Source organism: Heterodontus francisci, chromosome 36, assembly GCF_036365525.1.
Source record: "Heterodontus francisci isolate sHetFra1 chromosome 36, sHetFra1.hap1, whole genome shotgun sequence".
NCBI lineage: Eukaryota > Metazoa > Chordata > Chondrichthyes > Heterodontiformes > Heterodontidae > Heterodontus > Heterodontus francisci.
The window spans coordinates 22,039,679-22,053,647 of record NC_090406.1 but is presented as its reverse complement, the minus strand read 5'-3'; the positions used below and the strand labels follow the sequence as shown (position 1 = coordinate 22,053,647).

The following is a 13,969-nucleotide window of genomic DNA, read 5'->3' as shown; positions in this document are numbered from 1 at the left end:
ATTCTTGGCTCTCAGTGGGTAGGTCCTTGGGTACTTGGGCCATAAATGGTCTTGACCACACTGAAGAATCCACGCAGCCCCTCACTCGGACGATGATATAGTCAATCGTGGAGCATGTGCAGGTATACAGGCAATTGAAAGCAGAGGTCCAACAAAAAACCCGTGACCTAAAGAACAGCTGAATGAGCGCAGGAAGTACAGCAACTCCCCTTTATCTAACCTACATCCTCAAAAAATACTAATAAATCTGTCAAACAGGATTTCACTTTAGTAAAACCATGTTGACTTATTCTAATCATACTGTGCTTTTCTAAGTGCATTGTTAAGACTTCCTTTAATAGATTCCAGCATTTTCCCAATGACTGATTTTAGGCTAACTGGCCTGTGGTTCCCAGTTTTCTCTCTCCCTCCTTTCTTGAAAAGTGGTGTAACATTTGCCAACTTCCAACCTTATGGGACCATTCCTGAATCTGAAGAATTTTGGAAAATCATAGCTCGTGCATCCACTTTCTCTGCAGCAATCTCTTTTAGAACCCTAGGATCTGAGCCATCAGGTCCTGGAAATATGTCAGATTTTAGTCCCTTAAGTTTCTCCAATACTTCTTCTCTGCTGATATTAGTTGCCTCAAGCTTTTTAGCCCCAGGTTACTGTCTATTTCTGGTATGGATCTTGTGTCTTCTACTGTGAAGGCAGATACAAAATATTTGTTCAATACCTTTCCCATTTCCTTATTTCCCCGCAATTTCTCCTGTCTCTGCTTCTAAGGGATCATTTACTTTAGCTACTCTCTTCGTTTTGATATAACTATAAAAGCTCTTACAATCTGTTTTTATATTCCTGACAAGTTTACTCATTCTATTTTTTCCTTTTTCAAAAAAAAAAAAACTTTTGGTGGCTCTTTGCTGGTTTCTAAAACACTCCCAATCCTCAGCCTTGCTACTCTTTTTTGTAACATTGTAAGCCTTTTCTTTTATTCTAATACTATCCTTAAATTCCTGAATGAGCAACGGATGGGTCTTTCTGGCTGAGTTTTTGTTTTTCAAGGGAAAGTATTTTTATTGAACAGTCTGAATTGCTTCTTTAAAGTTTTCCCACTGTTCATTTACTACCATACCTTTTAGTCTATTTATCCAACTTACCGTAGCCAGCTCCCCCCTCCTGCCTTAATAATTGGCTTTAAGTTTAAGATTCTTATTTGCAATTGGAGCATGTTACTTTCAAACTTAACATGGAATTCAATGGCATTATGATCACTGTTTCCCAGTGGATCTTTTACTATGACATTACTAATTAATCCTGCTTCATTACATAATACTAGATCCAAGATAACGTTATCCCTAGTTGGTTCCGCAATGTATTGCTCCAAGAAATTGTCCCAAAAACATTCCACAAACTCATCTTCCAGATCACTTCTGCCAATTTCATTGCCCCAGTCTAAAAGAAGATTAAAGTCCCCCACAATTACATTGTCTTTGTTACGAGCTACAATAATTTCTTGTTTAATGCTGTGTCCAACAGTATAACTACTGTTCAGGGGCCGAGAAACTACTCCCACCAGTGTTTCCTGATCCTTCCTATTGCTTATTTCCACCCATACTGATTCTACTTCATGATCTTCTGCGGCGAGATCCTTTCTCATGAATGCCTTATGTCATCCTTTACCATCAGTGCTATCCCGCCTCCTTTGCTGCTGTCTGTCTTTCTAAAATATTGTGTACCCTGGGATATATATTCCCCAACCTATATCACCATGTAATCATGCCTCTATAATGATGATTAGATCTAAATCATATACCTCTATTAGTGCCACTAGTTCAACTATCTTATTGCAGATGCTTCATGCATTCAGATATAGAACCTCCAATTTCATTTCTTTTGCTTCTATTCCCTTCAATGACCTTATTTGATGTACAATTTGTTTTAAACTTGATGTCCCTTCCTGCTCGTCTTTCCCCACAACGCTATATTGTTCCGACGCCTTGGCCTTTCTCTTTGGATTTCTAAATCTCACCTCTCCCGAACCCTCCCCCAACTCCGTTAGTTCACGACCTCTAGCTTTATCAGCTGGCTCACTCTTCAGTTTGTACGCACTGTCCCTTCCTGTCCACCCTGATTATTATCCTCTTTGCTATCTTGCTCTCTTGCCTTCTCTTCTCTCTTTAAATCACATCTTCCCTCCCCCCCACTATTTAGTTTAAAACCCTCTCTACTGCCCAAGTTACAGGACTTGCCAGAAAACTGATCCCAGCATGGTTCAGGTGTAGACTGTCCCAATGGTACAGCTCCCACTTTCCCCAGTACTGGTGCCAGTGCTGAATTGAAACCCATTTCCCCCAGAGCCTGCTCTTCCATTCAATAAGTTCATGGCTGAACTGATTACTCCACATTTTTACCTACCCCAAATAAGCAAGGGGGTGGAAGGTTATCAATAATCTACCACTGGCTTAAGAATATTCAAAGACACTGTTTTCCACTGCCTTTTGAGGAAGAGAATTCCAAAGACTCTCAACCCTCAGAAAAAATTTCTCCTCATCTCGGTCTTAAATGGGTGACGCCTTATTTTTAAACAGTGACCCCTAGTTCAAGATTCTTCCACAAGGGGAAACATCCTTTCCACATCTACCCTGTCAAGACCCCTCAGGATCTTATATGTTTCAATCAAGTCGCCTCTTACTCTTCTAAACTCCAGTGGATACAAGCCCAGCCTGTCCAATCTTTCCTCGCAAGACAGGCCACCCATTCCAGGTATTAGTGTAGAAAACCTTCTCTGTACTGCCTCCAACGTATTTACATCCTTCTTTAAATAAGGAGACCAATACTGTACACCGTATGCTAAATGTGGTCTCACCAATGCCCTGTATAGCTGAAGCATAACCTCCCTACTTTTGTATTCAATTCTTCTCACGATAAACGATAACATTCTATTAGCTTTCCTAATTACGTGCTGTACCTGCATACTAACCTTTTGCAATTCATTCAGTAGGACACCCAGATCCCTCTGCATCTCAGAGCTCTGCAATCTCTCACCATTTAGATAATATGCTTCTTTTTTATTCTTCCTGCCAAAGTGGACAACTTCACAATTTCCCACATTATACTCCATTTACCAGGTCTTTACCGACTCACTTATCCTGTCTATATCCCTTTGTAGCCTCACATCCTCTTCACAAGTTACTTTCCTACCCATCTTTGCGTCATCAGCAAATTTAGCAACCATACCTTCTGTCTCTTCATCTAAGTCATTTATATAAATTTATATTTACATAAATTATATTTATATAATGATCCCTGTGGCACATCACTCGTTACATCTTGCCAACCAGAAAATGACCCATTTATGCCTACTCTCCGTTTCCTGTTAGCTAACCAATCTTCTATCTATGCCAATATGTTATCCCGTGCACCATGAGCTTTTATTTTCGGCAATAACCTTTGATGTGGCACCTTATCAAATGCCTTCTGGAAATCTAAGTACAATATATCCACTGGTTCCCCTTTATCCACAGCACACGCAAGTCCCTCAAAAGAACTCCAATAAATTGGTTAAACATGATTTCCCTTTCACAAAACCATTTTGACTCTGCCTGATTACCTTGAATATTTCTAAATGCCCTGCTAGAATGTATTTAATGATAGCTTCTAACATTTTCCCCAAGACAGATTTTAAGCTAATTGGCCTGTAGTTTCCTGCTTTCTGTCTTCCTCCTTTTTTGAATAAAGGAGTTACAGTCGCTATTTTCCAATCTAAAGGAACCTTCTCCAAATCTAGGGAATTTTGGAAAATTAAAACCAACGCATCAACTATCTCACTAGCCACTTCCTTTAACCCCCTAGGTTGAAGTCCATCAGGACCCGGGGACTTGTCAGCCCACAGCTCCAACAATTTGTTTAGTACCACTTGCCTGGTAATTGTAATTTTCTGGAGTTCCTCCCTCCCTTCCATTTCCTGACTCACAGCTAATACTGGGATGTTACTTGTACCCTCAATAGTGAAGACCAAAGCAAAATATCTGTCCAATTCATCTGCCATCTCCTTATTATCCATTATTAATTCCCCAGGCTCACTATTTAATCAGACCAACGCTCACTTTGTTAACTCTTTTCTTTTTTAAATATCTATAGAAACTCTTACTATCCGTCTTTATATCTCGAGCTAGCTTTCCCTCATACTCTAATCCAATTTTACCTTCCTTATCAATCTTTTAGTCCTTCTTTGTTGATTTTTTTATATTCTGTCCAATCTTCGAACCTGCCTCCCATCTTTGCGTAATTATAGGCTTTTTCTTTAAGTTTGATACTCTCTTCAACTGTTAGTTAACCACGATGATGGGTCCCACCCTTGGAATTTCTCTTTCTCATTGAAATGTATCTATTCTGTGTATTCTGAAATATCCCCTTAAATGTTTGCCACTGCATCCCTATTGATCTATGCCTTAACCTGATTTGCCAGTTCACTTTAGCTAGCTCTGCTTTCATGCCCTCATAACTGCCCTTATTTAAGTTTGAGATACTAGTCTTGGACCCACTCTTCTCTCCCTCAAACTGAATGTGAAATTCAATCATATTATGATCACTGCTACCGAGGGGCACCTCAACTATGAGGTCATTGATTAATCCTATCTCGTTGCACAATACCAGGTCTAGTATAGCCTGCTCTCTGGTTGGCTCCAGAATGTATTGTTCCAAGAAATTATCCCGAAAACATTCTATCTACTCATCTAGGCTACCTTTGCCCATCTGATTTTTCAAGTCTATATGTAGGTTAAAATCCCCCATAATTATCGCTGTACCTTTCTGACAAGCTGCCATTATTTCTTCCTTTATATCCCATCCCACAGTGTGGTTAATATTAGGGGGCCTGTACACCACTCCCACAAGTGACTTGACGCCTTTATGATTTCTCATCTCTACCCAAACTGCTTCTACATCCTGGTCTCTTGACATTAGATTAGGTCATCCCTCTGCATTGCACTAATACCATCATTAATTAACAGAACTAGCCCCCATCTTACCCTAGCTTCCTGTCCTTCCTAAATGCCATGTACCCTTCAATATTCAGGTCCCAATCTATGTCGTCCTGCAGCCATGTCTCTGTAATGGCTATCAGATCGTACTTATTTATTTCTATAACGGTCTCATCTTATTTAACCTACGGCAATTTTCTCGTGCCTCAGGTAATAACCCAGAGATTATTACCTTTGAGTGCAAGATAAACAATATAACACAAACCCCTCCCCCTATCAAATAGCTATGATTTGACAGTACCGTCTTGCCCACAGTCAACCGTTTAACTACTCAGATGGAATGTGAGAAACAGGCAAATAAAATAATTGGAAAAAATGCAGCAGAATGCCCTCCCAATTTTAATTAAATCATGACAACCTGAACAGGTTGCAAAGCACAATCAAATCCACATAGTGCACATAAAATGCTAATTTAAGCAATTGAGCCCTGCTTCACCCAAGAAAATAGCAAGTATTCAATATTTACACACCGCTCTATTAAAGAATTTCAAATTGAAAGTTCCATGTCCCCCCCATAGCATTACCCAGATTGCAAAATACGAAGCACCAACTTCCACAGTTTTTAAACTCGGATCATAACTTGACGAAGAGCTGTCCCCTAACAACAGAAGTTATATAGGGAAAAATCAATCTGATAATGTAGATTCAGTCCAAGCTTAACTCAAAGATCCACCGCTTTGCGAAATTACATTTTAATAATTTTACTTTTTGAATAAGGCTAGGGAACAACTGAGTTGCTGGTTTGAAGTAGTGAATTTCTGATGCTAATTAAAGTTCAAAAAGTCAAGCATTCTTACCTTCCTTCATGTTTGCAAATCGCTCCTTCAGCTGGTGATCCACCTCGGGACCAAAGGCAAAATTATTCACAAACACAACACTGTAAAGAAATACTGAAAATATAATCTCTCATCACCAATAACTGCAACATAAAACAAGGTACATTTAATGATTGTGTCAATTGATACTGCTGACAAAGTTCACTTTATATTACAATAAAGTACTGAACATAGGAAGCCATTCAAGCGGGGGGAGTAAATAGGAATTCAGTAGTAGGGGATAGCATAGTCAGGGGGATAGACACAGTTCTCTGCAGCCGAAAGTGACAGTTCAGACAGCTGTGTTGCCTGCCTGATACCAGAGTTTGGGACATCTGCTCTGGGCTGGAGAAGAACTTGCAGTCAGAAGGGGAGCATCCAGTGGTCGTGGTCCATGTAGGTACCAATGACATAGATAGAACTACGAAAGAGGTTCTGCTAGGGAGTCTGAGCAGCTAGCATCTAAATCAAAAAGCAGAACCTCAAGTTAATAATGCCTGGATTATTACCTGAGCCATATGCAAACTGGCATAGGGAAAATAATATTAGAGAAACTAATGTGTGGCTCAAACACTGGTGTAGGGAGAAGTGGGTTCTGGTTTGTGAGGCACTGGCACCAGTACTGGGGCAAGTGGGGCCTGTACCATTGGGACAGTCTACACCTAAACCATGTTGGGACCAGTGTTCTAGCAAGCCGCATAACTAGGGAAGTAGAGAGGGTTTTAAACTAAATAGTGGGGGCAAGGGATCAAATTTGGGAAGAGGTGGTAAATCAAAAAATAGAGACAAGGCAACAGAGTAAGGTGTTAATATGGGAAATGATAAAGAGACCGTGACAGAAAGGGACAGAGAGTACAAATCAAAGAGTAAATCAGCAGATAAGGTTAGAGGTAACAAAAATAATAAGACAAAACTAAAGGCTCTGTATCTGAATGCACATAGCATTCGAATCAAAACAGATAAACTGAGCGCGCAAATAGAAATAAGTACGATCTGATAGCAATTACAGAGACATGGCTGAAGGATGACATAGATTGGGACCTGAATATTGAAGGGTATATGGCATTTAGGAAGGGCAGGAAGCGAGGAAAAAGTGGAAGGGTAGCTGTTAATTAGTGATGGTATTCGTGCAATAGAGAGGGATGACCTAAGTTCAGAAGACCAGGATATAGAAGCAATTTGGGTAGAGATGAGAAATCATAAATGCAAGAAGTCACTTGTGGGAGTGGTGTACAGGCCCCCTAACAGTAATCACATGGTAGGACAGGGTATAAAAGGAAGAAATAATGGCAGCTTGTCAGAGAGGTACAGCGATAATCATGGGGGACTTTAATCCACACACAGACTTGAAAAATCAGGTGGGCAAAGGTAGCCTAGATGATGAATTCGTAGTAAGTTTTCAAGATAGTTTTTTTAGAACAGCATGTTATGGAACCAACTAGAGAGCAGGCCAAACTAGACCTGGTATTGTACGACGAGATAGGATTAATGAATGACCTCATTGTGAAGGCGCCCCTAGGTAGCAGCAATCATAATATGATTCAATTTTACATTCAGTTTGATGGAGAGAAGAGTGGGTCCCAAGACTAGTATTTCAAACTTAAATAAGGGCAATTATGAGGGCATGAAAGCAGAGCTAGCTAAAGTGAACTGGCAAATTAGGTTAAGGGATAGATCAATAAAGATGCAGTGGCAGACATTTAAGGGGATATTTCAGAATAAACAGAATAGATACATTCCAATGAGAAAAAAAACTTTCAAGGGGAGGACCCACCATCCGTGGTTAACTAAAAAATAGAGACATGTTGTCGAAGCTTTTCGTCTTGCACTCATCAGGACAATCCACAAGAATACCAATGTAAGAAAAAACAACAACTTTACACTGTATGAGAAGAGTGTGCTGACTGGTTGGCAAGTGAACTCTGGTAGAGGCGTTGCCATGGAGAATGCACCAGCTTACAGTGACTGACAGTTAACTGCCAAGCTGACACATTCTCCATGGCAATGCCTCTACCGGAGATCACTTGCCAACCAATCAGCATACTCTTCTCATACAGTATTACGTTGTTCTTTTCCCTTACATTGGCATCTTGCAGATTGTCCTGATGAGTGCAAAATGAAAAGCTTCGTCAACGTGTCTCTATTTTCAGCAATACTCAAGTTCAGTACTATTAACTAAAAATGTTAAAGATAGTATCAATTTTAAAGAAAAGGCATATAATTGCACAAAGATGAGTGGCAGGTCAGAAGATTGGACGAAATATAAAAAACAGCGAAGAATAACTAAAAGATTAAGAAGGAGAGATAAATTAGAGTACGAGAGAAATCTAGGTAGAAATATAAAAACAGATAGCAAGAGTTTCTATAGATATTTAAAGTAGAAAAGTTAACAAAGTGAGCGTTGGTCCTATAGAAAGTGAGTATGGGGAATTAATAATGGAAAATGAGATGGCAGATGTATTGGACAGGTATTTCGCATTGGTCTTCACTACAGAGGATACAAGTAACATCCCAGAAATTAGGAAATGGAAGGGAGGGAGGAACTCAAGCAAATTACTATCACCAAGGAAGTGGGACTGAGCAGATTGTTGGAGCTGCAGGCTGACAAGTCCCTGGGTCCTGATGGACTTCATCCTAGGGGGTGAAAAGAACTGGCTAGTGAGATAGTTGATGCGTTAGTTTTAATATTCCAGAATTCCCTAGATTCAGAGAAGGTTCCATTAGATTGGACAATAGCGAATATAACTTCTTTATTCAAAAAGGGAGTGAGATAGAAAGCAGGAAACTACAGGCCAGTTTGCTTAACATCTGTCTTAGGGAAAATGTTAGAAGCTGTTATTAAAGACATTCTAGCAGGGCATTTAGAAAAATTCAAGGTAATCAGGCACAGTCAACATAGTTTTGTAAAAGGGAAATCATGTTTCACCAATTTATTGGAGTTCTTTGAGGGAGTTACAAGTGCTGTGGCTAAAGGGGAACTGGTGGATGTACTGTACTTAGATTTCCAGAAGGCATCTGATAAGGTGCCATATCAAAGGTTATTGCAGAAAATAAAAGCTCATGGTGCAGGGGGTAACATATTGGTGTGGATAGAAGATTCGCTAGCTAAAAGGAAACAGAGTAGGCATAAATGGGTCATTTTCTGGTTAGCAAGATGTAATGAGTGGGTGTGCCACAAGGATCTGTGCTGGGGCCTCAACTTTTTACAATTTATATAAATGATTTGGATGAAGGGACTGAAGGTATGGTTGCTAAATTTGCCGATCTCACAAAGATAGGTAGGAAAGTAAGTTGTGAAGAGGAGGCTACAAAGGGATATGGATAGGTTAAGTGAGTGGGAAAATGTCTGGCAAATGAAGTATAATGTGGGAAAATGTGAAGTTGTCCATTTTGGCAGGAAGAATAAAAAAGCATATTATCTAAATGGTGAGAGACTGCAGAGCTGAGATACAGAGGGATCTGGGTGTCCTACTACATGAATCGCAAAAGGTTAATATGCAGGTACAGCAAGTAATGCAGAAAGCTAATGGAATGCCATTGTTTATTGCAAGGGGAATTGAATACAAAAGTAGGGAGGTTATGCTTCAGTTATACAGGGCTTTGGGGAGACCACATCTGGAGTACTGTGTACAGAATTGGTCTCCTTATTTAAGGAAGGATGTAAATGCATTGGAAGCAGTTCAGAGAAGGTTTACTAAACTAATAATATCTGGAATGGGCGGACTGTCTTATGAGGAAAGGTCGGACAGGCTGGGCTTGTATCCGCTGAAGTTTAGAAGTAAGAGGCGACTTAATTGAAACATACATGATCCTGAGGGGTCGTGACAGGGTGGATGTGGAAAAGTATTTCCCCTTGTGGGAGAATCTTGAACTCGAGATCCCTGTTAAAAATAAGGGGTTACTCATTTAGGACGGAGATTAGGAAAAATTTTAGGGTCATGAGTCTTTGGAATTCTCTCCCTGAAAAGGCAGTGGAAGCAGAGTCTTTGAATATTTTTAAGGCAGAGGTAGATAGATTCCTGATAAGCAAGTGGTGAAAGGTTATTGGAGGTAGGTGGGAGTGTGCAGCTGAGGTTACAATCAGCCATGATCTTGTTGAATGGCAGAGCAGGCTCCAAGGGCCTAGTGGCCTACTCCTGCTCCTAATTACTACGTTTGTAAAAAAAAACCTTCAAATACTAATAAACGAATGGTCATTAGAAACACAAATTACCGGGAGTATATTGTGCCATAAGAATAAACAGTCAACAACTGCAAATGCAGAAATTTCACAATATACTGGTAAAGGAATAAAGTCTGAGGAAATAAACCCAAATTAAATGTAAAACAATCAAAACTAAAACAAATACTGCAGATGCCAGAAATCTGAAATGAAAACAGAAAACATTGGAAACATTCAGCTGGTCAGGCAGCATCTGTGGAGAGAAAAACAAATCGACCTGAAACATTAATGTTGTCTCTCTTCACAGATGCTACTTGACATGAGTATTTACAGAAACGTCCGTTTTTATTTCATAACAAATACAACATTGTCCCAGCACACCTACATGGGAGAATTTAATGAACACAGCCACATTACAGTACTTGTTTGTGAGCTTCTATCCTAATAACTTAAAAATGGAAAAATACTTCAAAGTCTGCACTTTTCAAATTATGATATCCAATGTTCCCTTTAAAATGTATTGTTTGCGCATGGTCCCATTAAATTTTTACTGCAGTGCGCACATGCGTCATTTATCATGTAACAGGGTTTATGCAGTGCCTTCCGGTTTGCTGCGTGGCCACCAATCATACAGTTTACTGCAAGTGTTGATGAGATCCATCAAACCCTGTAGGAACTCGCCCAATCTTGACTGGTTCTGGAGAAACTACTTCTATCGCCTATTGCCCATCCCTTGTGACACAAGCTGACCCACTTCAACTTGACCCCTGATCCACACTCTTACAACCTAGGACTCGTGTGACAGCCCTTTTTATTTTTGACCTATTACAATCTAAATCGAAGAGTTTACTAAACATGAAATAAACAATATCCCTAAAACACCCTGCAGCCACAACAGAGTGAAACCTATGATTCTCACAGAGTCAATGGGAAAGCAGATAATAAGTTGAATCTCCTGACCCAAATGAAATTGAGACCATCTTAGTGAGAAGGTTTAAGCGGGCTCTAAGAGTTACTCTATCACTATGCTGAAACAAATAGGGATGATCTATGTCTCACTCTGGTGCACTAACTTTGGGTTTGAAAATAAGGCTATTAACAGTGATGTCTTGCAAATACTTATTTAAATGTTTGTGATTTTGTTAATGAATTCCTCAGTTTATTAAGGATAAGTCTGCAGTTAGGAACTAGGGAATGTCTATCTGCAGTTCAGGAACAGGGGGTTAAGCAGGTGTGGGGAGTAATCCGGGTTACATCTTTCAAAAAATCAGTGTAAAGCTGATCTCCAATACATCAAATTAACTTCACTGTTTAATCAATAATCAAATTTAAATTCAACAAACAGTTGCCCTCAGAAAAAAAGCAATATCAATAAGTATGCGACAGGCACCCATACACATACAGTTTCCACTGCATTACTTTGTAATGTGAAATATAATAGTTAATCACTTCATAAGTCAAAACCTCTCAAACTCAATTGTCAAAACAAAGATAAATATCATAATATAACACAGCATAGAAAGGGCCATCCTACACATCATGCCTGTGCCCGCAACTGCATTTGTTCTAAAAGTTTAATGTACTTAAGATACCCGGATATTCTAGCTTCTTAAATTGATCAAAAAAAACTGCATGGAGAAGAATTTGCTTGCCACTAAAATTAGCTACACCAAGAGTAGCTAGTATAATTTGACAGCAAGATTTTACACTAAACATACTGTTCTATGTCTTGAAGCTCTCTCTTCCCCCAACCCCACAATCAACAAAATTCAAAGCCGGTGGCCATGGAGAGAAAACAGCTTTGAATTAATGATCAAAACACCAAGCGTCATACAATAAGCAACTGCTTAAATTAAATTTTGTGGAAAAACTTAACCAGAAGAGTTTGAAAAATAAAATCTCAGCTTGCAGAATATGAGCGAAGCATTGAGAAAAAGCAGGGTGAGAAAAAGGAAATCCAATGGGTAAAAATGGGTCGAGGCAAATGTTTGTGTAGAAATAGACAAAGCATTAATAAAATTGCAGAACAAATCACAATTCCAATTGGAATATGTCATAGATTGTATGGAAACAATGCTTTAACAGTGACAAGATTGGGATGAGAACTGCTATAGGACTGTCAAGAAAATACTTAAAACAAGGCAATTGGGTGGTATTACTATAAAAAAAACTCTGTGCATTTGTGTTTCAACTGAATATTTGAAATTAATTGAGAAATAATGTCTCTGCAACATCATTGGGCTTTTGCTATGAACCCAATCTTAAGAAATACAGGAAGAGATTTGCACATAATTTGAAGGAGGTTTCAGAATAGAGCTGCAATAAAGAGGCACTTGAACTAGCCAGATGTGGTCTGATGACACCAACAGTTCAAAACAGGGAAGAACTCATTAGAATGCATTCAAGACTTTTTTTTAAACCATTAGTTTACAATGATAACTGGTGCAACAGTTATTAGGCCTGGTTTTGGAAAATGATCAAGGAAAAAACAAAAATGACCTGAAAGCAGACATTTAGGCCAAGGATAGTAAAAATTAGGTGTAAAGTCAGAATAGAAGAAAAAGAGAGAGATTTTAAAAAGTGCTAAACTAGAAATGAAGTTACGGTTCAAACACATTTGCATAATCAGTAACATAAATTCCTCCATGAACCAGCGCAATCAGGTGGCGTTTTGAATATAATTATTTTGTTTTATTTTCCTATTAAAAATATTTCTTGATCTAGTTCAGTGGTAATGTGGTGCAGTTTTATTAATGCAACTGAAAATGAGTTTATCACAAAAAAATGAGCATTTTTAATAAGGGTGTCGAGTCCACCAGCTGTAAGAGGATTTTAAATAGCTGAAAATTCTTAAAAATACTATCCAAAACGATTTACTAATTTCATTGGTGTACACTACACAGTTTTAGCAAATGAAATATTTTAATATTTTACAACTTTAAATAGTGCAGACTACTGCCTTTGCACCTAAATAAAAAGTGCTCGATTTGAAAAGCCTCCTCGGAGGGGCAGAAACACGTGCAATCGGAGGAAACTCGCCAAGCTTATTAATTCAGTCTGGGGCGTTGCCAGCTTCCAGGGCATATATTTTTAAAAACAGCACACAAGACTGGAAACTATTTGCAATTGATGCAACTTGCACTTGAAATTTCTCGATCTTTTACGCTGGTTTGGCCTACATCAGGTGAAACGTGGTGGAAACTCTACCCTAATATTTCTAGGGATAAAGCATGAACTGTATCTGTAGGCTACAAAAAAAAAATAGTATTTTCAAAAAAAATCTACAGGTTACTCGAAGAAAGATGTTTCAGGCGCAGCTAGATTCAAAAAAGATGTCCACTCATGAAACTGACTATAGCCCACTTTTGCCTGTTACTGATTAGCAAATGCACATATCTCACTTGTGAAATTATCAATCCCACCACAGAGTCAAAATGCACATACCTTCTCAGCCAACAAACAAAATACTGTTAACTGAATTATGTATTTCTGTAAATTGGTCACCTTGTACTTGCAATTTTTTCTTTCCATTCTTCAGATAGGAAGTCACCTCTTTCCAGCTGAAAGAAATAGAAACTGCTCAAATCACAATATAAAATTCTCATATTTGAGTATAAGTTGCATTTCAAAAGAATAAGCAACATAACATTTACAATTACATCTACCCAATTGGTTGCACTTTTTTTGTAAAATTCCATAGCATTTACTAGTACAGTACAAACTTGTTTCTACCACGGCTCTCCAGCAAACTTCAAAGTTCCAAATTCACTCCACAGTTTAGTGATTTTTTTTCCCTGCAAGTATTTCAACCCATCAGAAATATCAATGTTGATATAGAACTACTTTTTTAAAAAATTCATACTTCTATAAAAACTCTTTACTACACTGATCAATTCTGGGCCTTGTTGCAAAATAGTGGCACACAAGATGCATGTTCCTACCTTCCGCAATTATAAAACCACTCACT

General features: G+C 38.7%; 1 protein-coding gene across 9 annotated transcripts in view; it reads right to left on the bottom strand.

Annotated features, from left to right (window-relative positions):
* dot1l (DOT1-like histone H3K79 methyltransferase) overlaps nucleotides 1–13,969 on the bottom strand; it is a 111,396-nt gene that overhangs the window by 62,476 nt on the left and 34,951 nt on the right. For 7 of the 9 annotated variants that reach the window (XR_010969552.1, XR_010969553.1, XM_068016322.1 and 4 more), the window contains 2 exons: nucleotides 13,507–13,562; nucleotides 5,823–5,902 (listed from right to left, as the gene is read on the bottom strand). Coding sequence is in view for 7 of the 9 variants with exons in the window: in XM_068016322.1 (XP_067872423.1) it covers nucleotides 5,823–5,902; nucleotides 13,507–13,562 (136 nt within the window). In the remaining 2 variants the exon portion in view is untranslated. Of the gene's footprint in view, nucleotides 1–5,822; nucleotides 5,903–13,446; nucleotides 13,563–13,969 lie in introns of all 9 variants that reach the window. The other 2 variants (XM_068016327.1, XM_068016328.1) reach the window with 2 other exon arrangements.